This window comes from Felis catus, chromosome C1 (assembly GCF_018350175.1).
Source record: "Felis catus isolate Fca126 chromosome C1, F.catus_Fca126_mat1.0, whole genome shotgun sequence".
Taxonomy (NCBI): Eukaryota; Metazoa; Chordata; class Mammalia; order Carnivora; family Felidae; genus Felis; species Felis catus.
In genome coordinates, this window is record NC_058375.1 from 94,780,988 (window position 1) to 94,808,983 (window position 27,996).

Genomic DNA, 27,996 nt, shown 5'->3' on the forward strand with positions numbered 1-27,996 from the left:
GCTGGTGGGAATGCAAACTGGTACAGCTACTTTGGAAAACACTATGGAGGTTCCTTAAACAATTAAAAATAGAACTACTCTCTGACCTAGCAATGGCACTACTAGGAATTTATCCAAAGGATAAAAAAACAAAATGCCGATTCAAAGGGGCACACGCACCCCAATGTTTACAGCAACGCTATCAACAACAGCCAAATTATGGAAAGAGCCCAAATGTCCATCGGTTGATGAATGGATAAGGAGATGTGGTATGCATACAGATACAATGTAATACTACTTGACAATGGAAAAGAATGAAATCTTGCCATTTGCAACCATGTGGATGGAACTAGAGGGTATTATGCTAAATAAGTCGGTCAGAGAAACACAGATATCATATGACTTCACTCATATGTGGAATTTGAGAAACTCTACAGATGAACAGGTAAAAGGAAAGAAAAATAATATAAAAACAGAGAGGAAGGCAAACCACAAGAGACTCTTAAATACAGAGAATAAACATAGTTGCTGGAGGGGGGTGGGTGGAGGGATGGGTTAAATGGGTGATGAACATTAAGAAGTCACTTTTTGGGATGAGCACTGGGTGTCATATGTAAGTCACTGGATTCTATTCCTGAAGCCAAGACTACACTGTATGTTAACTAACTTGAATTTAAATAAAAAATAAAAATCAACAAAAAAAGTAAAAGGCATATGTCCATTTCATCTTAGTTGTTGAATTTATTGGTATAAAGTTGTCCATTAAATGCTCTTATTATCTTTAATGTCAACATGTTCTGTATTGATGTATCACTTTTCATTCTTGTTATTACTAATCTGTTTTCTCTTTTACTTGATCAGTTTTTTTGTTTCCTAAGCTATTATAACAAATAACCATAAACTGAGTGGCTTGAAAATAATAGAAATGTACTCTGTCACATTTTCCTTTGAAAATCGAGGAGCCTTTTAAAGGCTGTAGGAGAGGATTGCTCCTCACCTCTTACTAGTTTCTAGTGGCTAGCAATCTTTGGCTTGAGGATGCATTAGTCCAATCCCTGCCTTATCTTCACTTGGCCGCCTGTTTCTGTGTCTCTTTATGGTCTTCTTATAAGGACACTAAATCATTGGATTTAATATGATATAGTATGATGTCATAACTAAGTATATCTACAATAACCCTACTTCCAAATAAGGTCACATTCTAAAGTTCTGGATGGACATGGCTTTTGAGAGAATACCATTCAGCTCAGCATATTAATCCTGCTAGGTGTTTATCAATTTTAATCATTTCCAAAGTCTCACTTTTTTGTTGATTTTCTGTGTTAATTTCCATCAATTGTGGATATGTTCTCTGTCAATCTCTCTTCAAACATTTCTTCCGTGCCATTCTCTTTTTCTTCACCTTGTGAAACTCAATTACAAGACGCAAGGCCATTTGATTTTGCCTTCAAAACTCAAATACTCTGTCCTTTTTATTTTCACTCCCTTTTCTCTTTGATTTTCAGTTTTTTATTTTCAATTGTCCTGTCTTCCAAGTTTATCAAATTATTTCCTATGTAGTCATATCATATTCAATTCTAGAATTTTCTTTCTGTTTCCCATAGTTTACATGTATTTGCTGAGATTCCCCATCTTTTCATGCATGTTTTCCACCCTTTTTACTACCTCCTTCAGCAATTTATCATAGTCAATCTACTTCTGATAACTACAATATCTGGACAATCTCTGAGTTCACTTCTATTGACTTCTCTCTGAATCAAATCGAATGTCTCTGCTCCTTGAAGGTCTTATAATTTCTTGCTGCATGCTGGATATTTTCTATAAAAGAACAGTAGGTATGAAAATAAATAATAATTACCTCCACAAAAGGGTGTGCCTATTCCTTGTCAGGCTCTTAGACTGGGAAGCTGCATCAATCTAATCTGTGGTTGATGTGGAGATGAGCTGTGCTGATTAGTTTTACCACTTGCTTCAAATATTTTAAATGAAGATTTCTTTTCAGCAGGAATTGGGATCTGAGAATTGGTGAGAACTTAGTAGAACCTTTGTGATTTTCAGCTAAATTGCCAGCTTTCCAAACATGTGGAGTTTCTCTTTGCACTACATTCCAAAGGCATAAGTTAGAATTTGAGGTTTTCTCTTTGTATTCTACTCAGGCTTCCTGAGAAGGTGAACTCTCTCAAATTACCATGTCTTTTGGAGGATACAGTTGCTTACACTCACAATGCCTCAGAAAGATTTTTCCTGTTTTAGTTCTGTTCTATGTTCTTATCTTCCTGGTAAGTGAGTACATTCTTTCTAAAACTAGCAATCTGGCTGATTGAAAAGAAGCAAGACATAAATCACGGATTTATAAGGATAAGCCAATGTTTACTGAACTTCATTTCACAGTGAGTCTATACAGGACAAGGCAGAAGAGATAAGAGAAGTTCTCTTTCATAAATCCACTGAGCACTTACAACATATGACACTATTCCAGCAAAATATAATCTCAGTAACTGGGATGGATAAAAATGGAGCTCCTAAATTATAGAAGATCTTGTTTGATTTTCTAAAATCTAAAATTAGAAGTGGACTAGTTCAGGTTCCTTTTACCATGTGATTCTGCCATCTCCTAAAATCTTATCAATAATATCCATTGAATAGAAAGAGGGAAAAAAAGGGGACGGGCATTCCCCTTTTTCAGAATCTTAATATGAAAACAACAAATACATCCATTTCACTTACATTTCAGTGGCTAATATTCAGTCTCATGCAATTCTTAATTGAAAGGGAGGCTGGGAAATGCAGTTTTGCTGTGTATCCAGAACAAAAAAGAAATACATTCAGTTCATAGAATCTGTTAATTTTGTCACCTTAAAAACCTTCTATCTTTATAGCTAAATATTCAATACAGGAACGTTGATTGAATTGAAGAGGAATGCCTTATCTGTTTATACAAGCTTCTGTACTGACATTGGAGGCAAGTCATATTTTAAGGGAGGGTGTGGTTCTCTTCCATTACTTCAGTGTAAGTGAGGGATAAACACATTCAAAAATCTATTTATAATCCCTTTTTGAATTAACATTTTCACCCTCTGTTATGTTTAAGAGTAAAAGTTACATAATGGGATTAAAATACTATTGAAGTAACTTTTTGTTTTATAAGAATTTAATGTGTTAGTGCATATTTCTAAACCTAATATTCTAGTACAGACCTGTAAGTCCAAGTTCTTCCTGTGTCATCCTCCCCACATGTAATTTATAAACTTTGATTCTATCAATCCCCCTCTCACCATATGTGGTCCTTCACAACTTGAATTTCAGCTTCCTTGATGTACAGGAGTCAGGACCCACCAGTGTTTCTCAGGTGTGGTTGCACTATGATTTTCAGAGGCATGAAAGAAATTTTTCATGGCTTGTATCCAAATATTTTTCTAGTGATGTCAAATTTCAATGCATCGATATTTATTGAAGTATCTCCCATGGTCACTACTGTGTGACCTATGTAAATAGTATTTTATTCCACTTTCTGTCTTATTAGCCCAGAAGTCTTCAGCAGTATTATTTACACAGTCTTATATCTAGAAACTTATTCCTAATTGAGATTTCTAATTCCATCAGATAACCATTTTCTTTTAAAGTGCTCCCTCTTATACGTTAAACTTGTCACCATCTTTTATTTTGGCCATGGGATCATTTCTTCTAAAATGATAAACCCTGTTAATCTTCAAAGATTCTTTTGAGAACCAGTCACTGGGAACCTTCTGGATGATCATTTTCTTCTTTTGAATTTTCTCTGGGATCTGTAAACCATTCTTTATCTGCACAGATATGGATCCAAGTAGAAGCTATCCAATCACTTGCATGACAGAGAGAGAGAGAAAGTTGTTTTTGTGGATACAAGTATCACAACTATTTTGTACCTAGTTTTCTCCCCCTCTCCCCCCTTTGGATTGATTTTGTCCTTCCTACAAAGATCACACCTTGTTTAAAAGGGTTAGTATTTGCTCATTCAAGACTACTTTCACAAATAATTATAATTTCTATATAAATGAAAATCTAAGAAGCTCTTGACAGTAGTTTGTGGTAACTTCTATTAATCATATCTGCTATTACTCACAACCTTTCAGCCTTATGTATGAACACTAGCCCTTGTTTTGTGTAGATCACAACTGAAGTAAACTTACCTATAGCTACTTCTCTCATGCATGAAGTGATTAAAATCCCATTTCAGAGACTAAGCTTCATGAACCTCTTGCAAGGATGTGTGACAGACTAGATGGCATAGTATTTGGCCTTATGGCAGGAATTAAATCAACACCTACAGAATCACTTGTGCAAAGCCTAAGCAATGAAAGTGCTTACATGAATTCAGGTCTGCTCCCCTTAATAAGTGGATTCCAGAAGAAAAAATTTTATAAAGACTGTAAGAAATGTAGTGATATGGTAAAACTATTACTTCAAAACCCAATTCTAAAGGAGCTGCTGAGCAATGCTGAGTATCCGGGGTCCTGGAAAATGTCTCTTATAAAAGTGCTCCAAACAAAACACGCTTTACGATGATTTAGAAAATATGAAAGGCTGGATTTTGTAGACTGCTTGGTACACTTCTGGTTGTTTCTCATAAGTAGGAAAAAAATCTACAATGTTGTAGTCCTTTGGTTTTATTTTCTGGGATTAAAAACAAGTATAGGCATAAATGTTTTCCCATGCTCTTCTTGATGATATCCTCTAAAATAATTTATCAAATGGCTTTATTTATGTCTCTTGTTTATCAGTGTTCATCAAAGTCACTGTCAGCCTTGATTAACTGGTTGAAAATTTCAGAGCAGAGTAAGTAACTTTCATGAACATTTTCCCCAATCCCTGAGAATCATAATCATCACAGAAATGTTTTATCCCTTCATCATAAATCTCTGGAAAGTAGCCGTGTTCGTTCATTGTTAACAGGGCAAGGAGCAGTGTCATAGAGGGTTAATCCATGTAAATTGGCTTCCACTTGTAAAGAAATTTTCTGTAACAGAAAAGAAAATTATATATAGACGTTTGTTCCTTAAAGACATCTTCAATGTCTTCAACATCACATCTTCAATATGTTCTGAGGAACATTTATGGGATTGAGGATGTAAATCAATTCTAATGAGTAACAAGAGTGAGACAGATGCTATACTGACAAAGGTATCAACTGTAGTACCAACAGAGTTGGGAAAACCAAGCTTCTCTACTCAGAAGTTCTTCATTTTTCTTTGGTTTCTAAAAGGAATCAGTAGGCGGAGGAATCAGGAAACGTAGGCGGAGTTGATGAAAATTCTGTGAAAAAGTTTCTGCAAATTTACTTGTCCTACAGCCCTATTTTCAAGGTTGAATACCTTACTAACAATACACTACTTCTCCAAACACAGAAACAATTTCCCTGAGTCGCTCCTCTTCTGGCATTGCTGCTTATGAAGTTAATTTTCAAAAAGGCTGGAGACTTGCCTATAGAAACTTCTCTTATTCCACCTGCAGGAAGTTTGACTGCATAAATCTAACGCTGTGTTTTCTTACCTGAAAATCACGGATGTAAGTCAAGAAAAAACCAAAGAAGGAGAATGACAAAGACCATTCTGCTGCAGTGGTGATCATGTGAAGCACATAACCCTTGAGTGACAATGGAAAAAAAAAAAGAACAGTTCTGTGAAATTTCATTCAAATAATCGATAATTTCTCTCAAATAAAAAACCCATAAAATTTATAATCCAATCTGCCTTATGAAAATTAAAGGACATCAGGTAAATACTAAGGACATTTTAATACACTATAGACTTTTGTTAAAAATGTGTCCATTTGAGCTTAACTATAACAAACATGCTATATTAATTAAAGATGTTAATAAAAGGAGAAGGTATAGAATACATTGATAACACAGAACCCTCTGTACTATTTTCACAATTCTTCTGTAAATATAAACTATCTAAATTCGGATTTGTTTAAAAACTTAATTCCATTTATATTTTATAAATAATTCCATATCTGAACTTCCTGTGGAAAAAAACCCAATCCTTAATTTATTGAACCTAGCTCGAGAATTAAAGACAGACATTAGAAAGTTCCTCCTAAATGATTTACCTACTGTAAATTTCGTCCAGAGCAAATAAAATTTCCATCTGAGAACTAAGACAGGAGAACTTCTACTCTATGATCAGGAAGTTACTGCCTTTCCCACAACCATAAGATTCATTAAATGTCACTAAAAACGTTTAGGTAAAAAATGCTCATGGTAAACGTGGTGTCATTTTTAGAGCATTAAATAATATATGGATTATAGCTAAGAGAATCCAGGGGCTCCTAGGTGGCTCAACTGGTTGAGGATCCAACTCTTGAGTTTGGCTTAAGTCACAATCCTAGGGTCATGAGATCAAGCCCTAGGTCAGGGTCTGCACTGAGCATTGAGACTGCTTGAGATTCTCTTCCTCCCTCCTTCTGTCCCTCTCCTCTGCTCATATATCTCTCTCTAAAATAAAAATATATATACAATAAAAAAAAAATAACTGAGAATGGGGCACCTGGGTGGCTCAATCAGTTAAGCATCCAGCTTTAGCTCAGGTCATGATCTCACGGTCCGTGAGTTCGAGCCCCGCGTTGAGCTCTGCACTGGCAGCTCGGAGCCTGGAGCCTAGTTGGATTCTATGTCTCCCTCTCTCTCTGCTCCTCTCCCACTTATGCTCTGTCTCTCTCTCTCTCTCTCTCAAAAGTAAATAAACATTAAAAAATATTTTTAAAAAATAACTGAAAGAATCTAATAAATTATTCCATTCTTTCATTCTTATGAACATGTCCTATCCAGGGCTAATTCTTTAAAAACAACTTAAAATGAAATGCCACTGAGAGGTTTGTGAAAACAGATGAACTTATTTTATCATCTACTTAGTATATGTCCCTCCACTTTTTTCTCAGGATCAAAGATGTTATCTCCATTCAGATATCCAGTATACTGGAACCCAAATGTAGAGTCCATAATAATAAACTTCCAGATAATAATTCAGAAAACACAAATTCTAATAATAAAAGATCTCAGTTGGGTATGTTGTACACTACATCCATATTTAGGAGAGACAATTTCTGAGAAAACTCTTTGCCATCACGATTCTCTTCATGTCTTGAAAATGTTCACTGATCAGACGTGAGAGAATAACACAGGTAATTCTACACAAACTCAATCATACATAGTAAATAATCCTAATTTAAGAGAATTGACTATTCTACTGAAAAAGTTTCATTTTTGGTGATGACACAAAAGAATACATCAAAACCAACCCAAATAGTCATCTTTAATATAAAACTAAGTTTTGTAGATTCCAAGCTCTTACTTTGTCCTCAGGGTTCCAATGGAGTTTCTGGTCTACATCTTTGCCATAATTGCCACTGTGCAACAATGATGAGGAAGTCAGCACTATAAAAAAAAGTAAGTCAAGGAGAATCTCGGACAAAACCTGTGCATTTAAATTAGATTCAAAATAAAAATAACTTTAAAGGTCCCAAAGGATTACTCATACATTTGTTTCCAAGGTCCAAACCCATTTTCTTAAAGACTAGATGTCACATAGCAGTAGTGAAAATTAAAATGTGCCTGGAGGATTACTATGAAATGGTCTGCAGAGTCAACTCCCCTTTGCTCAGTAAATCAGTACTATCCTCCATAATTGTTCTCAAGGACATAAACTCATCCTTCAGATGTCTGAAGTGAGTATGATCAGGCTAACCATCAGCTTTGTTCCTAGTTCAATTACTAAGGTCCTATGTAAAATTTGAATTTCACATTTCAAGTCTTTTAATTTACTAACCCAAGAATCTCACCCACAAAAGACCTGCTTACAATATGCCAACAGTGTTCACTTAAATTCTGTTATTCAATTCCCTTCCAAGTGGAGCCACATTTTACAGCAAAGGATACTGCTAAATGCACTTACTCCACACCAGATAACCAACAATAGTCTAATCCAGAAGACTTGTTTGCCATGAATTTTGGGCTGCATTTGGTAGGAAAGGATGGTCTGAACCAACATATATAACGAGCCCATACCAAAGGTGAGCACAGCTCCACATATGTGTACAGGAAAAAAGTCTGTTTTCTAAGAGGTAGAAAGAAGAAATAAGTAAATAAGGTAAACTCAAAACACATTACCAACACAATATTTAAAAGCACAAGCCAGCGATTTCAATAGAACATTCACTGAGTGCAAAAATACTGCGAATTCTACAAAATTACTTCTTGAAGTAATTCTCTCTTAGACTACTCAGCATAAGCCAGAGGACTACGGTAAACCAAATTATTCATATGCCACTACTGAAAATATGACAGTAGTTGTTCATTTACTCATTGAATACCATGTTTCTGTGAGTGCCTCTCGTGTGTCAAGCACTGTTCTAAGTACTCAGATATATCAGTGAACAAAACAGGCAAGCATCTGGCCCTCAGAGTTTATATTCAAGTGAAGAAGCAAAAACAATAAATAATAAACTTTAGAAGCAAGTAAAATTCATAGTATGTTAGATGGTGATAAGGATTATAGAAAAAGAGTAATGCACGACAAAGGGAGATTAGCAGGTTGGGAAGCTGGAGGGAGGGAGTTTCAACTTAAACCCAATTTAAATCCAAAAGCAATTTAAAGCCTCAAAAAATTTAAACACCCCACCTTGGCGCTAGTTGATTGGTTTTGATAAAGTATACACGGGATTATCATAAATTATAATTTTTCCCCCTTCACCTCACTCTTACCGGTATCCATTTACATTTTACTTTTTACTACATATACCCTCTGCTTAAAAGTGACAAGAGTGGCTCTCCAAAAATCCTACAAACATCTTCAGTTGAGCCCCTCTAATTCTCGAAGCTGGCACCGTCTGTATTTCATGTGGTTGGGAAGGCACTGCACAGCATCTGGCACGGAGGGCATCACGGGGTAGCGAGAGGGGAGAGGTAGGGCTTGGGCCCCTCCTTTCAGTCAACTGTGCTAATTCACAAATACAGAACCCAACTTTCTTAGTTGAAGCTACAGGAAGTTTCCAGTATAAAGAAGTAAAAGATAACGTTTTTGGCAATGCCATTGGTTTTCTTTTGGAGAGAAAAGGCTACTTTGATCCAGTTTGCGGTGTTATAACTGGCAATGAGTTATGAGTACTGAGAAGGGAAAAAAATGCATTGTCATTTCCACTTTGGGTAACAGAAAAAAAACCCTTCAGCACCTGTAAAACAATAAAAAAATAATAAAAAATAAAACAAAATGGTACTATCTTATCTTCATATGGGAATTTATCTGTACGTATGGATAAAGGCTGGAAAAATATAGACAAAAATGAAATTAACTATTTTAGGGCTATGAGAAGGAATATGGGTGAACTTTTCCCCTTAAAAATATTCTCATATCGTGATGACGCTAGAGATAGAACCTGACTGATGACCATCTGGGACGAGTACACAGTCCCATCAATAAAACCCTGTGACTTAAAAAGTAAAAGTAAAAAATGGAGAACATTTATTACTATATTTTTATAGTTATAATAAAGGCATAAAAAACTGATTTTAACTGGCAGTGCTTCAGCTTGTACATTAAATTTTGTCATATTTTTGAGACCAGAGAAACAGCAAAAGATCTTGAAATAGGTCAGACAGCATTCTTCCTATGGAATGCTAGAGCCTCTGGGACTGGTTCTACACAAATGTGAGTTTTACTTGGCTTGGATTAGGCTACTTTTCACAGAAAACTTCTGTAATAATAAAGCCATGTGTAGCTTAGAATTCATAGGTAAATATTTTGCATACGACTTTTGAAAATGAAACAAACCATCCTTTGAGGTGTAGATAGTTCTATATTTGTTCACAGAGAAGAAGAGTAAAGGAAGAGAACAGAAGAGAATTCTATTCATATTTATTATAGCCATTGTTCTTTGGGCATATTTTATGTAATGCTTTTGCACAAATGCATTGAAACTTGATTGAAAGTTACAGAAACTCACTTACACTTATGGAAAAGAGGGTATTTATACCTTTTATACTCATTTTACTAGAAAGGGCAATGATAGACCTATTTCTTGCATAAGCTAGATTAAAGTGTTCTGTACCTGGAAAAAAAAGTTATGTACAGAGACAGAAGTTAACTTATAGAACACTGATAGTAATACAAATAATCCACATCTGCATAAATGCAAACTGTGTCCTTTTGAATGCTATTAATTATTACCCTGTGAATAATGGCCAGTTTTGCATCATAAATTTATTTTACATTCCTTATCTGACAATAAATGTGTGGTACTTTGACTTCTCTTTTGAGCTGATTTGTAATTCCTAGTATTTCTCTCATGAATTAATAAGTTAAATAAAGTCTTTGACACATTTATCCTCTTTAAAAATATATCCTTTATCAAAGACAAAAACTTATCTTTTGACAAAGACAAGAAAAATTACAGAGATTATGTGTGGTCAGGAGCCAATGTCTGATAAAGAACTTATAAATTACATATTGATTATATCTGTAAACTTTACCTAAAAGCAGTTAATGAAACTTAGGAACTAATATTCTGCTTACTTATCCTTATCCTCTCTCCCAGGTGTCCTTGAGGATAAATTTTACAGGAAGAGAGAATGCCATGTGACAACAGAGGCATATATTACAGAGTTATGCCATGAGCCACGCATACCAAGGGTTACTGGTTTCCACCAGAAACTAAGAAAGAGGCATGGAACAGCCTGTGTCCAAAAGGGAACCATCCCTACTAACATCTTGGTTTCAGACTTCTGGTCTCCTAAACTTTGAGAGAATAAATTTCTGTTATCTTAAGCCACTTGATGTATGGTATTTTATTATGGCAGCCTTATGAAATTAACATAGATTTCTGCTTACTTGACCCTTCCAAGTTTCCTTGAGGGTAAATTTCCTAGGAGGGGAAAAATTCCTCTAAGTAGGCATTGAGGACATATGTGTTTGTTTTGCTGAATATTATCATACACAGTTGTTTTAAAAGAAATTAAATTTATATCTTTTTAGTCAGAGTTTTCAAATCTCATTACATCTCTTTAAATATGGACGGCCACCCACACTCAGATATCACCTCACGCCAGTCAGAGTGGCCAAAATGAACAAATCAGGAGACTATAGATGCTGGAGAGGATGTGGAGAAACGGGAACCCTCTTGCACTGTTGGTGGGAATGCAAACTGGTGCAGCCACTCTGGAAAACAGTGTGGAGGTTCCTCAGAAAATTAAAAATAGACCTACCCTATGACCCAGCAGTAGCACTGCTAGGAATTTACCCAAGGGATACAGGAGTGCTGACGCATAGGGGCACTTGTACCCCAATGTTTATAGCAGCACTCTCAACAATAGCCAAATTATGGAAAGAGCCTAAATGTCCATCAACTGATGAATGGATAAAGAAATTGTGGTTTATATACACAATGGAGTACTACGTGGCAATGAGAAAGAACAAAATATGGCCCTTTGTAGCAACGTGGATGGAAATGGAGAGTGTGATGCTAAGTGAAATAAGCCATACAGAGAAAGACAGATACCATATGTTTTCACTCTTATGTGGATCCTGAGAAACTTAACAGAAACCCCGGGGGAGGAGAAGAAAAAAAGAAAAAAAAGAGGTTAGAGTGGGAGAGAGCCAAAGCATAAGAGACTCTTAAAAACTGAGAACAAACTGAGGGTTGATGGGGGGTGGGAGGGAGGGGAGGGTGGGTGATGGGTATTGAGGAGGGCACCTTTTGGGATGAGCACTGGGTGTTGTATGGAAACCAATTTGTCAATAAATTTCATATATTTATATATATATATACATATATACATATATATATACACACATATATATATATATACATATATATGTATATATATATACATATTATATATGGACGGCCACAAAAGAGGCGCCTGGGTGGCTCAGTTGGCTGGTCGTCTGACTTTGACTCAGGTCATGATCTCACGGTTTGTGGGTTCAAGCCCCACATCAGGCTCTGTGCTGACAGCTCAGAGCCTGGAGCCTCCTTCAGATTCTGTGTCTCCCTCTCTCTCTGTCCCCCCGCTTGCACTCTGTCTCTCTCTCAAAAATAAATAAACATTAAAATAAAATAATAAAAATATATAGACGACCACAATAATCACAAGAGAATTTTTAGCCATCCTGCTTAGTCCCTTAGCCTCTTCACGAAGTTACTAAACAATGAGAACATGTTGGTGGTAAGTACTATGTTAGGTGCTAAATATGCAATATACACAATGGTGAATAAACCCATGGTGCTCACAATTAATGGAGAACTAGATCAACTAAAAATTTTTAAAAACCATAGATATAAAATTAGACTATAAGAAGTACTGTGAGGAATTTGTTTCCAGAGCTTAGAGAACACAAAGAATACAAATAAAGAAAACTCAAACTACACAGAAGCAAGTCTATTCACAGATTTCCCTGAGGAACTACAGCGTGCACTGAGATCTTTAAGACACCTCGATCTGTTTAGGCTTGGGGTTGTGAAATGTCCAACAAAGGAAACATGAAATGGAGTGAAATAACTTATCTTATTTAAAGAACAAAGAAAGTCCAGTGTTATGTACAAGGGAAGACATCAAGAAGGGGAATGATGCAGGGGCGCCTGGGTGGCTCAGTTGGTTGAGAGTCCGACTTCAGCTCAGGTCATGATCTCACGGTTTGTGAATTCGAGCCCCGTGTCAGGTTCTGTGCTGACAGCTCAGAGCCTGGAACCTATTTCAGATTCTGTGTCTCCCTCTCTCTCTGCCCCTTCCCTGCTCATGCTCTGTCTCTCTCTGTCTCAAAACTAAATAAAACATTAAAAAATTAAAAAAAAAAAAAAAGAAGGGGAATGATGCAGAACGAGGTTAAAGAGGTAGACAGCACCCAGATCATGTAAGACCTTTGACTTAATTAAGCAGCCTGGCAGGCAGTTTGCCAAACTCCTTTTTCTCTCCTGATTCTATGTCTTTGCGTGAAACTTTGGAGCTGTACAGCTCTAAGCAGGGGTACAGAGAAACAGAGTAGGATGTATCTATAAGTCCAAAAGATTATACCGGAGCAATATTAAATGAAAGGCTTGCAAGAGTGAGTGCAGAGGAAGTATTCAGGCAACTATGGCAGTAGTCCAGATGAGAGAGAATGAAATCTGAACTGGCTGAGAAGGAGATGGTAGGGAGAGAAGTGGAGATGAAAATGGACAGAAGCAGATGCTTTCAAGACATGTTTAAGAGGTAAGACCAGTAAGTCCCTACTTTAAAACACAGCGCTAGAGTCTCTTCCAAGTCAAGCTCTAGAACTGTAAACATCTGGTTTGTGGACCTTTTTTTCCTGTATCAATCAGCTAGAGTTTGTTTTTGCAAGACAGAAGTGGGAAGAGGGGGCAATGCACTCGCCACTTAAAATAAGCAGTAACAGTTTATGTGAGAAAGGAAGGAAGGATATCTGGGTACTATTACAGAGTCTGCTTATAAACAGGGCCCAGCAATGAAGCCATCAAGGAAGGATGTAGAAGAAATTCAATAGGTCCAAAGCTGCATGAAAAGAGATGTGACCAAGAGAGAAAAAGGAATTTGATTCAAAATTATAAGGCTCAGGTGATGAAGTGAATTAGAATGAAAGCTGAAAACAACAACAAAAAAGTATATCAACTGTTTTTGTAGGTGAATGAGATAAAGGTAGAAAGGCAGTGTGTGTGAGTGCAATCAGGAACTGTCACTGGAATTTACTGGATTGCATAAACAAATTTTAGTTACTAATAGAAGTAACATATTAAGTGTGAAAGTCAGGTTGGGATTCATTTTCCCACATGGGGGTGACAAATATTGTTAAATTGATCAAGGGACAAGCAGAGCAAAGAATCACTATCCATACACTAAAAATTTCCAAAACATATTTTTAAACACTGAGCTTTAGAAACTGATGGACGGGGGGGCGGGTTGCTGAACGGTTTGGGCGGTTAAACATCCAACTTCGGCTCAGGTCATGATCTTGCAGTTCGTGGGTTCAAGCCCTGCAGTGCGCTCTGGGCTGACAGTTCAGAGCCCAGAGCCTACTTTGGAATCTGTGTCTCCCTCTCTCTCTGCCCCTCCTTTGTTTGCACTCTGTCTCTCTTTCTTAAAAATAAATAAACGTTTTAAAAAATAAAAATAAATAAAAAAAAAGAAAGAAAGAAACTGATCAGGGAAGGCAGGACCCTATTTGTGGCAAAGACAACTAGGTAGCTGTCCACCAAAAATTGTATGTCCCTTCCATGGTTTAGAGTTGCCCCAGGAACTGATGCTCAGCAAGACTTCATTTCCTAGCACCCCTGTGTCTAGCAAATACATGTTACTAGAATGATGTGACTCATTCCAGTTACGGTTAAAGATGTAAAGAGGCAGGTGTGATTTTTGCATGTTCTCTTTGACTGTTTCAGCCAGCTGGTTGCAGAAGACATTAAGGACTTAGGGAACAGCAGAGCTCAAAGAAGGATAGTGTCAAGGCCTTAAATCATTGTGGGAGGAAAGCCATCCATCAACCAAAAATAACTACACTAGATGCATGAATATGCCTCTATAAGTATATTTGTATGATGAGTGTGTATAAATAGGGCATCAAACGTCTAAACTGAAACTTTATAAAGACTGTAGAGAGATTAATCAAAAGACACAATGTGCCCAGGATGTGGCTGAAACAATGTCAATAGAAAGGAATGTGAAGAGTTGGCAAATGTTTATGAAGGTTGACTGCCACTTTGAGAATTCCCTGAGAAAAAGCTGGAAGAGCTCCATATCCTCCCTTTACTTACTCATATAAGGGGCTGAACACCTAGAAAGAGAGGTGATCAATGAGAACATCTTAACAAGAATATAAATACAAAATAGGTGTCAGGCATATTTTTTTTAAGTTTAAGTCTATAATTTGGTCACTTATAATTTATATCAATTCTCTCTGGTCTTGGAGTAATCATCAACTAAGTAGTAATAAAGAGTCTAATAAATAAAGAGTCCTGTGAACCCTTAAAGGGATAATTTATAAATAAAGAGTTCTGTGAATCCTTAAAAGGTCAGAATAATTTATAGGTGTTCAGCAGTTTACTGAGAATGAATTTTTCTAATTGTATATGTAGTGATCTCTAAGAAGGCCAAATAATTTAATGGTAGGGGATTCTACTTTGTCAAGGCAAAGAAACAATAACTGTGTAACTGAATGTTTCAGGTTTCCTTTTTAACATGTATTAATTTAGGTACTTCAGGAAAATACCTATGCTGGGCTAAAGCACAAACCTGGAAGTTTGCCACGATAGAAAGTCCAAAACAACTCAGTAATCCAAGTACAAGGCCAGCCTTGTTTATTCTGATGATACGATTCTCTTCAGGATTCAGAGCATGAACTTGCTTATAACGAACATAAATTGTAGCAATGCCTGGGAAGAGATAATCCGAATGACAGCAAAGTAATAAATAACCAGGGAATAAAGTTGCCAACAGTTAACAAAGGTCACATATCATAGATTTTCCTTTTACATTTTATTTGAGAGAAGAGAAAAAACAAAAAGCAGAATCAGTTGTCGACTTCAAAGAACTTTTAAGGTTGCATTATGGAACTAGTAATATCTCTGTGTGACTCAAAGGCACTGGCCTCCTGTGGGCCTCACATTTACAAATATTCAGGATAAAACTTAAGAGAGAAGTTTGATGTTTTCTGAAAATGTCTAATGATAAGTGTTATATAAAACACAAACTATTCTATATGATTAGCATTAAAGTCTAAAGTAATTAGTGCTAAAATATGGATAAAATGAGTCTAGGCAAACAAAACAAAACACTAAAAGATGATTTGCCTCACTCTCATCAAATTATTACAATTTGGCTCAATGAGATATAGCAGTCAATTAGGGGGAAAAACCACACAACAACCCATTTTACTATCCTTGTTAGTCAAGAAAGAGTCAAATCAAATCAAATTTTCCATGGCAAAAATATTATCAAGGATCTCAGAAGTGTAGAAAAGGAAACAGAGATATGCTTTTGTAGACAAGTTTTTGAAAACTTTAGTCATAAGAAGAATTTCTATGCACTGAATCATTTCCTTGACTTCAATTTTTGAAGCAAGTAATAAATATCATATGGAAGAATGCAAATATTTAAAACAGTCAAAACTGAGAGAAAAAATATTTTAGTAAATCATTAATGAAGTTTGGTTCAAAAAAATAAACAGGAATGTAAAATCCAGTAGAACTCCATTCTTTTGGCATTAGAACATCATTCAAAAATCAAAACGTGGTTCCACTGCTGCTCTCAAACTTCTAAGCTGTTTATCCCAAATGAATTTAGTTGGTGTTAGTTGTGAGCAGTGTGTTTACAGCTTTCTGTCCTCTATTGGTTCCTTAAGAAATCCACTTAAGGCCTCAAGAAATATTTGGTTGTACTTTACAACTTCTATTTGGATGAGAAGTTAAATAGCCTCATAGATATGTCTATGATTTCTGTAATTTAGCATTTTTAGAAATTGCTCTTCTTTTAAAAGAAACATATCTGCGATCAATAATTTAGTGATAACAGTCCCTCCAGTAAACAGAAAGTAAAACGACGAACAGAGTAATGTTTAAAGAAGGAAATTAATTTAGCTATTAATTTCAATTTTTAAAATAATTCCCATCACTTACATAAAACTGCAGCGATATTTAACATTGCCCCAAACAAGCATTTTTCTGGAGGCAGTGTACCGGTGTCACTGAAAGAAAAAAAAGAAGGTATGTGGATTTCTCACACTAGGTATACATGTGCATTTTTTCTAAAGAATAAAAAATAGCAGGGATTACTTCAAATCCTTTGTCTTTTTATACATTTGTAAGTTCAGCTCTTATATAATTTTATGAGAACATGACAGTTTGAGCTCACAATATCCTACCTGGTTCACTTTTTCTCGTATCGCTTTAGCTTATTTCTTTTTCACATAACAGAAATCAACAGAAAATGATTCGAAAAACACACAGACAAAAGCACATGCTGGGTATGTTAGGGCTGTGTTCCTGACTTCCATCCTGGGCAGGTGTGTTCATCTGTCTCACCGGAACATTCGTTCCCTAAACACCGCAGGTTCTTTCACAACTCTGTCTTTTGGCATCTGTTGTTGATGCTGCCTATAATTCAATTAATACTTAATCATTTCCTGTTAATTAAAAAAACATTTATCAAGCACCTCCTACGTGCCAGACAGTATTTTAGGGACAGGAATACAGTGGTTAGTAAGAGACAGAGCCCTTGCCCTCCTGGAGCTTCCACGCGAGACCAGTTTTGAGTCCCCTCCCCTCCAGAGCCTTAGCCAACTCCTCTAGCAGAGTGCAGACTCACAAAGCATTCTGTCCAGACTTCTATCGAAATCACTTAGTACAATGTATTGCAATGCATCGGTTTACATGCCTGTGTTTCAGGGCAGTGTGGAATACACAGATCCAGATCAACAGTCCACCCACCATTTACTGCAACACCTTGGGTATGCTCTTTTCAGTCCTTCTGACTGCTCCTTATCTGCAAAATGGGGCTATTAATTCCCTCCCAGCCTCGTCAGACCAACAAGAGGAAATGAAACTGTGGTCATACATGTGAAGATCTAGCAAAGTAGCAGACGCAGGGGAGATGCGTATTAAATGTTACTTCCTTTCCCTTCCTTCAAACTACAGTAAAGATGAAAAAGACAAAGACTTTTTCAAAGTCTCTTTTGAAAATAAGAAGGATCTCAACTAACACAATGTAATGGGATTAAAAACGAAATGGAAACTTGTGTCTGGTAAGGAATCAATAAGGTTTGGCGAGTTAAGTTGGGTTAAGTTCAGGAAAACTAAAGTATCAAATATCAATTCTAAGTATTGTTCCTTCTGACTCTAAAATGTATCTTCAGAAACAAAAGATTTTGTTACTCTGATCACCTTCAGGAGGTGGAGATTGTGGTTTTGTTTGTTTCTTCTACCTTTCAAAATTTCAAAAATAATGCATATATATTCTTATAATCAGAAAAAAATATCCATAATAATCCATGATAGTTGTATTTCAAGTGATGCTACAGTTTTGAACTATCCCATAAGTAAACAAAAGCATGCATTTCCAAGATGACTGGCTAAGTGTGCTCCTTCCTTGGCTCTGCATCAGAATGACATAAACTGGCCCACAAGTGAAAAGAGCCAAGTCCATCACCTCATCAGCATGATGCCCCAACCCGGTGGTCATCAAATTATTTTGATCATACACTATCAAAAAAAAAAAAATCTGATCATGTAACTTCAAAATGTATGTATTATATAAATTTAAACATTGAGATTTAAACAAAATACACACAGAAGTTCTAATAATTTCTCCTCGTGCCCCAGTACTAGTCTTGTGCATTTTACCTGAGTGTCCACTACTTGAACCGCTAAGAGAACATGTGCAGTGGAACCGCTGAAGCACATGTGCAGTGGAATTGTCTTTGGAGTGAAATTTACACTTGGTTATGTCTTTTGGGACTATTAACAACTAAACCTTTCAGATAGGGTGTGTGAGCTGAAAGGAAGTTTGCAGAGCATCTAGTCTAACTCAAGCATTTTTCAGATGAAGGAAATGAGCCTGAGAAGTAAAATTAAGTACTACTGAGTTTAGATATATTAGAACGTTGGAGAAAGATCCCAGGGTAATATTACTAAGGTCATTAGCAGGAAAATAAAAAGGCAGAACGACAGGGATGGAAAAGGAAGTGTCTAGGGTACTATCTTTAGAAAGTCACATGCACTACCATCACAGAACTGAAACTCTGAAGAACCCAGTGGCCTCTTAAATGATTAAAAGCTCTTTAAAGTGAAAGCAGGGGCGCCTGGGTGGCGCAGTCGGTTAAGCGTCCGACTTCAGCCAGGTCACGATCTTGCAGTCCGTGAATTCGAGCCCCGCGTCAGGCTCTGGGCTGATGGCTCGGAGCCTGGAGCCTGTTTCCGATTCTGTGTCTCCCTCTCTCTCTGCCCCTCCCCCGTTCATGCTCTGTCTCTCTCTGTCCCAAAAATAAATAAATAAATAAATAAATAAATAAATAAATAAATAAATAAATAAATAAATAAATAAAGTGAAAGCAGACAAGTTCTCGAAGGGGAAGTAAAAATGCTGACGATGCTCAGGAATCATAAATATATGCTCGCTAAAGAGTTACTAAAGAATGAACAGGCTCCTTAAGCTACATATTCTGCTAGCAGAGTGGTGAACGGTGGTGATTCTTCATCAGATTATTCCTAGACTTGGAACCTTAAATTCTAAAGTATCTTTGGTTTTTGTACATCTTCCCAAAGTGTACCCAATTTGTTGATATCCTTTACTCCACAGCATGCTACTGTGAGAACAGATGTAGATGGTAACATTCTGATCTCTTCTTGATATTTTTAAAAGGTAAATTTAGGCTTTTGGTTTATCATCCTTTAAAAGTTCACTATTTTCTATGTTGGAAAGATTACTTTTCAGGAGATAAACAAACAAGTGAAACAACTACAGCAACAAAACAAACAATGGAAGGAAATCAATGAAACCATTATATTACCTCTGGACAGGCAGGAACTGGAGAGGGCTGAAACAGACTTTCATTTTTTACTTTTATAATCAGTCTGGTATTGCTTAAAATTTGTTAGAATAAGTATATATTGCCTTTATAATTGGGAAAAAAAGAGAGTTACTGACATAGCACATGCAACTGAGTACCCATACTAACGTCATTATTAGTTTTGAAATTTCAAAAATATTACTGATAAATTTTGATACTTAATGTGTTAGAAAGATCTAGACGACATGTCATAAAGATTATGAGCAGAGCCTGTAGAATCAAATTATCCAGTCAAACTGAACCTTGGTTCCATCACTTACTGAATCATGCGCCCTTGAACAAGTAACTTAACCTCGGACCTCATTTCCTCCTCTCTCAAATGGGGATAATAATTCTTACTTCAAAGGGTAATTGTAACTATTCAACTATTTAATGCTTGAAACATTACCTTGTACACAGTGGGTCAAGAAATAGTTGCCATTGCCATTACATTTTAAGACTATTACTGTTGTTTGCAGCATTTTTGAATTTTAAGAGGAGAATAATTCCACATCTCTCTTCTGAGACAACCTCAAGTACTTATTTGGAAAACAAGACACTTGAACGTCGTAATTCACTAACTAGTTCACTAAGTGAATCTAATTCCATCTCCACATTTTTCTATCACATGGAAAGAACCAAACATAACTTCCTTTTTATATCCCTTTGGTTGTTGAATGTCAAACATGAAATCTGAATTTTAAACGTTAGCATTAAATGTGGCTTTGGCTACTATAGACATTTTATCAATATTTGTTCTTCCAATCCATGAGCATAAAATGTTTTTCCATTTCTTTGTGTCCTATTCAATTTCTTTCATCAGTGTTCTATGAAGCAGAGTACAGATCTTTGACTTCTGCGGTCAGGTTTATTCCTAAGTATCTTATGGTTTTTGGTGCAATTGCAAATGGCTTCAATGTTAAAATGTGAATGAAACAGTCTCCTATAAAAGGATATATTTCACTGACCTGATATAAGGCAAAGCAGGGTCAACATGGTGGAGTGTTATAGCAATAATGTACGAAAATATGAAAGCAGCAGCTGTCCAAATTACTAGGGCAGAAGGAAGGAAACTGAGACCTTGCTGAAACCACCACATCTCAAACACGTCTTCCGAAGTAGAAAAAAAAACAAAAACAAATTAGAAAGATTATTCACAAGTATTTCATCTCTTCTACTTTAGCTATCCACTCCCACAATCTTGTACTTATCACCATGAGCTGTCCCACTTCTGAAATCATCCCCCATACCATCTCCTAACACCTGTTTGCTTTCAATTTCTCGGTAAATGGAACCGAGTTTCACCCACTTGCCATATTCAGAAACATCCTTTCTCCCCCATCTTTCCACACATAATCAAGTACTAAGTAATGTTTATTCAATCTCTCAAATATCCTTCAAATCTACCCTTTCTCTCCATCTTCCCTGCCACTACTCTACCCAAAATACCATCATTTCTTGACCAGATTATTGTTATAATCTCCTAAATGGTCCTTCTCTAGTGTGGACCATGATCAATCTAGACTCCACCTTATAACCAGAGTGATCCTTCTAATTCTGAAATACCAATCTGACCACCTAATTCTCCTACAAGAATCTTTCGGTGCCTCCCTGTGCCCTTATAAATTGTCTTTCCTCCTTAACACGATCTACAAGGTCTTTGTATTATCTGATCTCTACTTACCTTTCCATAATTCATCTCTGACTACTTATTTGTTCCCAGTTCCTTGTTCTAGTTATCATCATCTTCATCATCATTACAAAAGTAAACACAGTGTCTACTCTGTGTCACCAAGTTACTAAGCATCTTAATTACATGATCTCATTTACTTCTCAGAACAGAATTACAGACACAAAGAAAACTGTGCAAGGTCACAGAGCTGGAACTCAGTAGAGACAGAATTCAAACTCAGGCCTTCCATTCTAACACCAATCACTATGCTCTACTGCTATAGCGAACTTCTTTCAGATGTTCAAATGGGTCATGCTCTCTTGCACACTCATAGACCTTCACGTACACTGTGCTATCATCCCCCCAGCCCTACAACCACCTGTTAACTCCTATACATATTCAAGTCCCAGATCTTCCAGCTTCAGCTGAGTGGCCCTACTTTGTTTCCAATAGTACCCTTTACTTCTCCAACCAGGGCATTTATCTCACTTAACTGTTCCTAGTTTGCTTGGTTTTATCTTCACTAAACCTTGGATTCTAAGACAGCAGAAACCAAATGTTTTGTTCACCATTACATGCATAAGGGCAGGGGGAAGAAAAAGAGCACCTAAATACACACCTAACACACATCACCACTTTCTTTCTTCAACTCCAGACGGAGAATGTTAAGTAATCATAATGAATTTTAAGACATTAATGTATCTGAATGCATTTACTTTTCAAAAATAAATACAGAAATACTTTCAAATTCTAAGAAATTACTCCTCTGTATGTGAAAATAATTTCATGTTTGGAGGGGTATCTTCTCATAGTTTGAGGGACAGAAATTGAGTATTTCCCATGAACAATGTAAGAACAACTCCTATCAACACAACCCTCCAGTACACTCAGCGTCCGCATCTCAGACTGAGGTTCCAAACAATGAAATCTCAGCCATTTTTCACTTGTCATTTACTCTGATCATCTGACTTGTTGCTAAATATGTACATTTAAATCTTGCTAAATAAGTTTCTTTTCCTTTATCCCCAAAGTCACCATTATAGACATGGTTTGAGTAATTTCCTGCCTGAATTATCATAATCTCCTTCTTTCTGTTCTTTTTTTCCCTTCTGAGTCTGTAACATTCTATCAATGCTTTTCATCAATTTAAACATGACAATTCCTTGCCACATTCCTATAGTACTTTCCCCGGCATAAGTTTCTGGGATAATGATTCTCAATTTCTAGAAAGTTTGAACTGCTTCTAAAGTCTTTAATTTTTCTCCTTTCTTCTCTTTGAACATTATTTTAATTTGTTTTGGGTAATTCTAATGCAACATCCTTAGAGGAATCTAATTTCATATTTGTTGGTTCCACCACCCCTTGTACCTGTTTTATAGTTTTTGACCATGAACTTGTATTTGGATGATTTTAATTGGGAGAATTCTAAAAGTCTTAGGTTAAGGGTAAATCATTCCAGAAGCGCCTGGGTGGCTCAGCTCAGTCGGCTGAGCGTCCGACTTCAGCTCAGCTCATGATCTTGCCATTCCCAAGTTCAAGCCCTGTGTCAGGCTCTGTGCTGACAGCTCAGGGCCTAGAGCCTGTTTCAGATTCTGTGTTTCCCTCTCTGTGTCTGACCCTCCTCCGCTCATGCTGTGTGTGTCTCTTTCTCTCTCAAAAATAAACAAACATTGGGGCGCCTGGGTGGCGCAGTCGGTTAAGCATCCGACTTCAGCCAGGTCACGATTTCGCGGTCTGTGGGTTCGTGCCCCGCGTCAGGCTCTGGGCTGATGGCTCGGAGCCTGGAGCCTGTTTCCGATTCTGTGTCTCCCTCTCTCTCTGCCCCTACCCCGTTCATGCTCTGTCTCTCTCTGTCCCAAAAATAAATAAAAACGTTAAAAAAAAAAATTAAAAAAAAAAATAAAAAAAATAAACAAACATTAAAAAAAGAAAAGAAAAAAAGGGTGAATCATTCCAGGGAGGGTCTATAACTATTTTTGCCAGACACTCTGGCACATTACCAACCTAGGCCAACTTTAATTTCTTGACTTCCAGGTTTTTCAGACCATGTAGATATGTAAATTGAGCCCTGAATCTGAGTGATGGCAGACCCTGTAGCTTCAGGTTCTCAAGGGGGAGCTTTACTCCCTCACCTGGACCTGGGTGAAAATTTCTTTGTGATCTTCCTTTGCCAGAAAGGAGATACATTTCCTAGCCCACCTTTCATTGAGTGTGGATTTTTGAGGATCCTGGCTGAATGAGGGGGAAGGTGATTCTCCAAGGCCGTGAGTTGTACAGTTGCAAGTAGAAATCTTTACATTTTATTTCTTATGAGAAAGGCCATCCCCTGAAACACATTTACACAAACTACCCTGTGAATGGTGCCTCTTGGATTTGTACACCTGAGAGGTTAAAGGGGTATGAATTATAGCTCTCTACCTTGGGGGGAGTGTGGGGGGGGGGGTGGGGAGAAGAGGAGCCTATGAGCTGACTCTAATTGTGCTTCATTTCTGCTACCAGCCAAATGCCCTCTCCCCGCAAAAGACACATTGCTAGTTTGCTACTCTGGTTTCTGCTCTCTCTCTTTGACCTTTAGCCCTGGGCATTTTCCTTTCTGTTCTACACGCCTGCTATGCATTTAAAGGCTAATGTAATTTATCCAACATTTAGGTGTTTTAGCAAAAGTAATTTTCACAACATCATGTCCATCTCATTTCTAGAAGCATAACCTCCTCTCCCTTTAATCACTTTTGAACGCCCACATCCTTCCTATTCTTTACAATGGAGCTCAAATACCATCTTCCACACACAACCTTCCCTTATCTCTTTGCATCTGGAAATAAGCACTCCTTCTTCAGAGAACACTAGATTTGCACATCTCTCATGGCTATTATCTTCTGCAGTAGGACAGATAAGGAGAGTGTCTTTAAGTGGATAAAATCCTTGATAAGAGACTCTACTACCTAAGCATAGCAGAGGGCCTTGCCCATAGTAATCACTCACTCACTATTTTCTTTTTTTTTTTTTTTTAAGTTTATTTATTTATTTGAAAGAGACAGGCAGAAAATCCCAAGCAGACTCTGAGGTGTCAGCGCAGAGCCCAATCCAGGGCTCAATCTCACGGACCATGAGATCATGACTTGGGCCAAAATCAAGAGTTTCATGACTGAGCCACCCAGGCACCCCTCACTAAATATTTTCTGAATGAACAAACAGCCAAATCCAAATTATCTTAAACCCCAAAAGGATTCATGACTTTTCTACTTCAGCAAACAGTATTACCATTTTTCTAGGTTATCCAGATTCTAAAACCTCAGAGTAACCCTATGTTCCAACACAGAATCCTCCAGCCAAATGTGGCTATTTAAATTAAAATTACAAATGACTAAAATAAAACTTAAAATTCAGTCTTTCAGTCACACTAGCCACATTTCAAGTGCTCAAAAGCCACATGTGTCTAGTGGCTACCATGGAAGATGGTGAACACATAGAACATTTTCCATTATCAATAGGAGAGTTCTATTATACCATGCTACATAGCTATCACAGGGATTGCACTGACATAGCACAAGAAACTAACACATTACTGGTACATAATAAGGGCTAGCTTTTACAATTAACTGTTTAAAATAATGCCCACTGCACAGAGGTTTAGTCAAGAACTAAATGAATTAATATAAGTGAAATACTGTCATAGATGGTCCATAAATGGTTGTTCCTCTTGTAGAATGCAAAAGATGAATTACCTGTTTTACAAGTTCATAAGATACGTCTTCAAATCTGCACAAACCTGCACCTTTGTAAATCTTGAAATCTACACACAAAGAGAGTAAAGGGGTATTTCAAACTGCATTCTTTTAAACATGTACAATTTCAAGTCAAGGCATCAATATTTGTTCATGGGTAGAACACTATGTTATAGAATTATTAATAACTTATTTTTCTTTAAAGAGTTGATAATTGTATGTTTAATTTTTTTATTTTAAATCTAGTATAGTTAACATACGGTGTTATATTAGTTTCAGGCATACGATACAGTGATTCAACCATTGTATACATTACTCAGTGCTCAAGATAAGTGTACTAGTGTGTTTTATAATGATGTTGTAACATCAGAAATTAAGTAATATTTTAAATCCAGGAGGTCAATTTTCCTATCCTTTCTCCCATTAGACAACTTTCACTGACCTCAAAAAAGATAAAATGAAAGGAAAAACACTGAGTTTCCTCCTACAAAAGGAAAGACAAAAATGAGGAAAGAACAATAGTTTATTATTAAGCAAAATAAAACATTAGTCTGTGTGATGCAATGGAAAGAACACAGTTGTGAAATCAGTTGTGACATTTAGCCACGTGCAAATCCTAGCTTTATCAAGTCCCAGCTGTGTGATTTAGGAAAGTTACTAAGCTCCTCTGAGTTACAGTATTCTGATTTGGAAAGCAGCTATATCAAAGGGTTGTTCCTTAGAGTAGAACAGAGTAAGCACACAATTTAACAATGAGAGTTGATTTATCAATTCTGTACAACTAGCCACAGGGATGGGGAACAACACTCAATTCTTTGCATGTGTGAATCATCTTGGAGTTGTGTCTCCTTAGGCTTTGAGGGTTCTCATTGTTTAAACTGACAGTTTAGATGAGAAGCAGGGCTTGAAATGATTTACCAATTTGCTAACGACAACTGAAAACTTTAAGTGCACTGCCTTGGTAAGGAAGACTACTTTTGCTCATGTATTTTCACAGTGGAAAGCTGGAAGTATGGCTGGCTAAGTGCCAAGCAAATAAAGTTAAAATTTTAATGGTTAATGATTTAAGGAAACCTTTGAAAATAAGCAGGAATAATCTTCATAGAGTAGTAAGAGTGATTAACAAAATGTTGTTGCGTCTCTCACCTACCTTCTCTACTTTCTTTGAAGATCCACGAATCAGAACTGCAGTTACAATTCTTAAATTTCACAAATGTTTGAATGCCGTTGGTAATAAGATGAATCCCTTATTCATCTGCTGAGTCCTCTAAGTGGTGACTGATAAGAAACAACAAGAAAGTAAATTCTAGATATTCCAACTGAAGAGAGAACGCCTAAAAAAGAGAGAAAGCTTAAAAAAAAAATTCTATGGAACCATCAGGCCCAAAGCAAAACAGAAAACGGTTATTTGTCTAAACTCTAACTTGGCCTTCTAGCAAATGTGATATTCTTATAATTGCTAAATCCTATAGAGTCTAAAAGATTAAGTAACTTCGTTATACGTTGGGTCAAATGTTACAGGGAGAGAAATGGGGGAGAATCTGATGATGCCACAAGAAATACAGAAGGGCATTTGGGTACTGATTTATAAACTAAAATTTGGGAGAACTGGAAAAATTTCCCTGGTGTGTTTCCTGTTTTTCAAATGTATCCCAATGCAAAGAAAACACAGTGTGAGGATACAAAGGACCAGCCATTTACCTTTCCGTATTGGGCTCACACACCCTTCACTCCGCCCCGCGACAGAACTGCGCGTGGTGGACAAGCTTCGGGTAAACACAAGGTCAACACAGATCTCAATTTCAAACCTGCCCCCAAGCACCCTACCAAGAACTCTGAACCTGGGAGTGAAAATTGCAGTTTTTGTGGGACTGGGGCGAAGGTTCTCAGTAGCCGCTTAAAACAAAACCAAGGCACTATTTACACCGTTGCCTCCTTCAGAGGTGCAAAGCCCTCGGACTAACACCTGGGGCCAGGGAAAATGCGGGAGGCGGCGCCTGGCCTGGCTCGCGGACAGGGGGCAAGGGGGAGGGAAGTGGGAGGGGGACCGCCCAAGGATGGGGGCGCAAAGGTGAAGCGCGGAGACCTAAGCCCAGTGCACACACCCGCCCCGGCCCCCGGAGCCCGCCCGCGCCCCGACCACCACCAGGTCCCTCTCCCGCGCTTCGCACAGCGTAGGACCAGCTGGCACGCGACTCGTGCGCGGGCCACCTTGGTGGGGGGGGGAGGGGGGTGCGGGCGGGCTCGGGGCGGCTTCCACTTCTCCGACCCGCCCTATCCCATCATTTGACACACCCTCCGACAGCGGTCTGGGGCCGGCCCTCATCCCCTTTTCGGCTTACCTGGCTTGCATGGGCCGGCTAGTGCTGGCCGCCGCGTCGGGAGCGGTCCCGCCGGACGAAGACAGGGCGGGCCTCTGGGGCGCGCTCCCGAGCAGCCAGGCCAGGCCTGGGGCGCGCTTACCGCCCCGAGGAGCGCGCCCGCGCCGCCGCTCGTTCCGACCCTGTCTCCCTTTACGGCAATCGCGAAAGTGTCGCGAACGGGCCGCCGCGGATCAGAGTCACTCAGTCGCCTGGAGTAGGAGGTCTTATTTCTAGCCGTGTGCTTTCGGGGGTCGGGGTAAGGCTGCCGGGCTCGGCCTGGGGAAGGTGGCCGGGTGTGACGGACGTGTTGGGGGCACGACTCTCGAGCGGGGTGGAGAGAGAGCTGCATGCTCTGGGGTGGGGCGTTGGAATATTGGTGTGTAGGGACCCGAGCGAGGCGAACGCAGTGCTTCCTTGCGCCGGCTGCCCTCGCGCGCGGGGTTGTGGGGAAGGCGAGGGGCGCCTGCTCCTCTGGCCGCAGGTGGAGAGATTGAGGTGGCCAAGTGCCAGCGCGGGAGCCCGGGGGCTGCTGAGGGGGAGTCGGGATGCGGAGAACCTCGGCGGGCCGGGGCTGGGCGGGCCGAGGGGTGGAGGCGCTGCCCGAGTGGAACCGACCTTGCCTAGTCAGGTCCACACCCTCCTGCCCAGGTGCTGCCAAGTCCACCAGCGTGTTGCATCCGGTGCCGGGGTGG

At 38.2% G+C, this 27,996-nt stretch overlaps 2 protein-coding genes across 13 annotated transcripts in view; one reads left to right on the forward strand and one right to left on the reverse strand.

Moving 5' to 3' along the window:
• Positions 1 to 696: 696 nt before the first annotated feature.
• DRAM2 (DNA damage regulated autophagy modulator 2) lies at positions 697 to 27,421 on the reverse strand. 10 transcript variants are annotated; one of them, XR_002744641.2, is made up of 12 exons: positions 27,284 to 27,421; positions 26,092 to 26,219; positions 24,942 to 25,009; positions 20,513 to 20,654; positions 16,618 to 16,685; positions 15,236 to 15,375; positions 7,895 to 8,072; positions 7,311 to 7,393; positions 5,509 to 5,601; positions 3,255 to 4,975; positions 2,707 to 2,774; positions 697 to 1,797 (listed from the first exon to the last, which is right to left on the reverse strand). XR_002744641.2 is itself a non-coding variant. In XM_045033276.1 (11 exons), exons 4-10 carry the CDS (start codon positions 20,641 to 20,643, stop codon positions 2,730 to 2,732), a joined length of 738 nt encoding a protein of 245 aa, XP_044889211.1. In that variant the 5' UTR covers positions 20,644 to 20,654; positions 24,942 to 25,009; positions 26,092 to 26,219; positions 27,284 to 27,421; the 3' UTR covers positions 697 to 1,797; positions 2,707 to 2,729. The 10 variants fall into 10 exon arrangements, 5 of the variants coding, with proteins under 5 accessions (XP_044889211.1, XP_044889210.1, XP_023114742.1 ...); XM_045033276.1 differs by lacking the exon at positions 3,255 to 4,975; XR_002744639.2 differs by having other exon boundaries at positions 697 to 3,820; positions 4,327 to 4,975.
• The window catches only part of CEPT1 (choline/ethanolamine phosphotransferase 1), a 36,965-nt gene continuing 36,372 nt past the window's right edge, over positions 27,404 to 27,996 (forward strand). For 2 of the 3 annotated variants that reach the window (XM_006934996.5, XM_003990453.6), the window contains exon 1: positions 27,426 to 27,560. The gene's annotated coding sequence lies outside the window, so the exon portion shown is untranslated. Of the gene's footprint in view, positions 27,561 to 27,996 lie in introns of all 3 variants that reach the window. The other variant, XM_019837604.2, reaches the window with a different exon arrangement.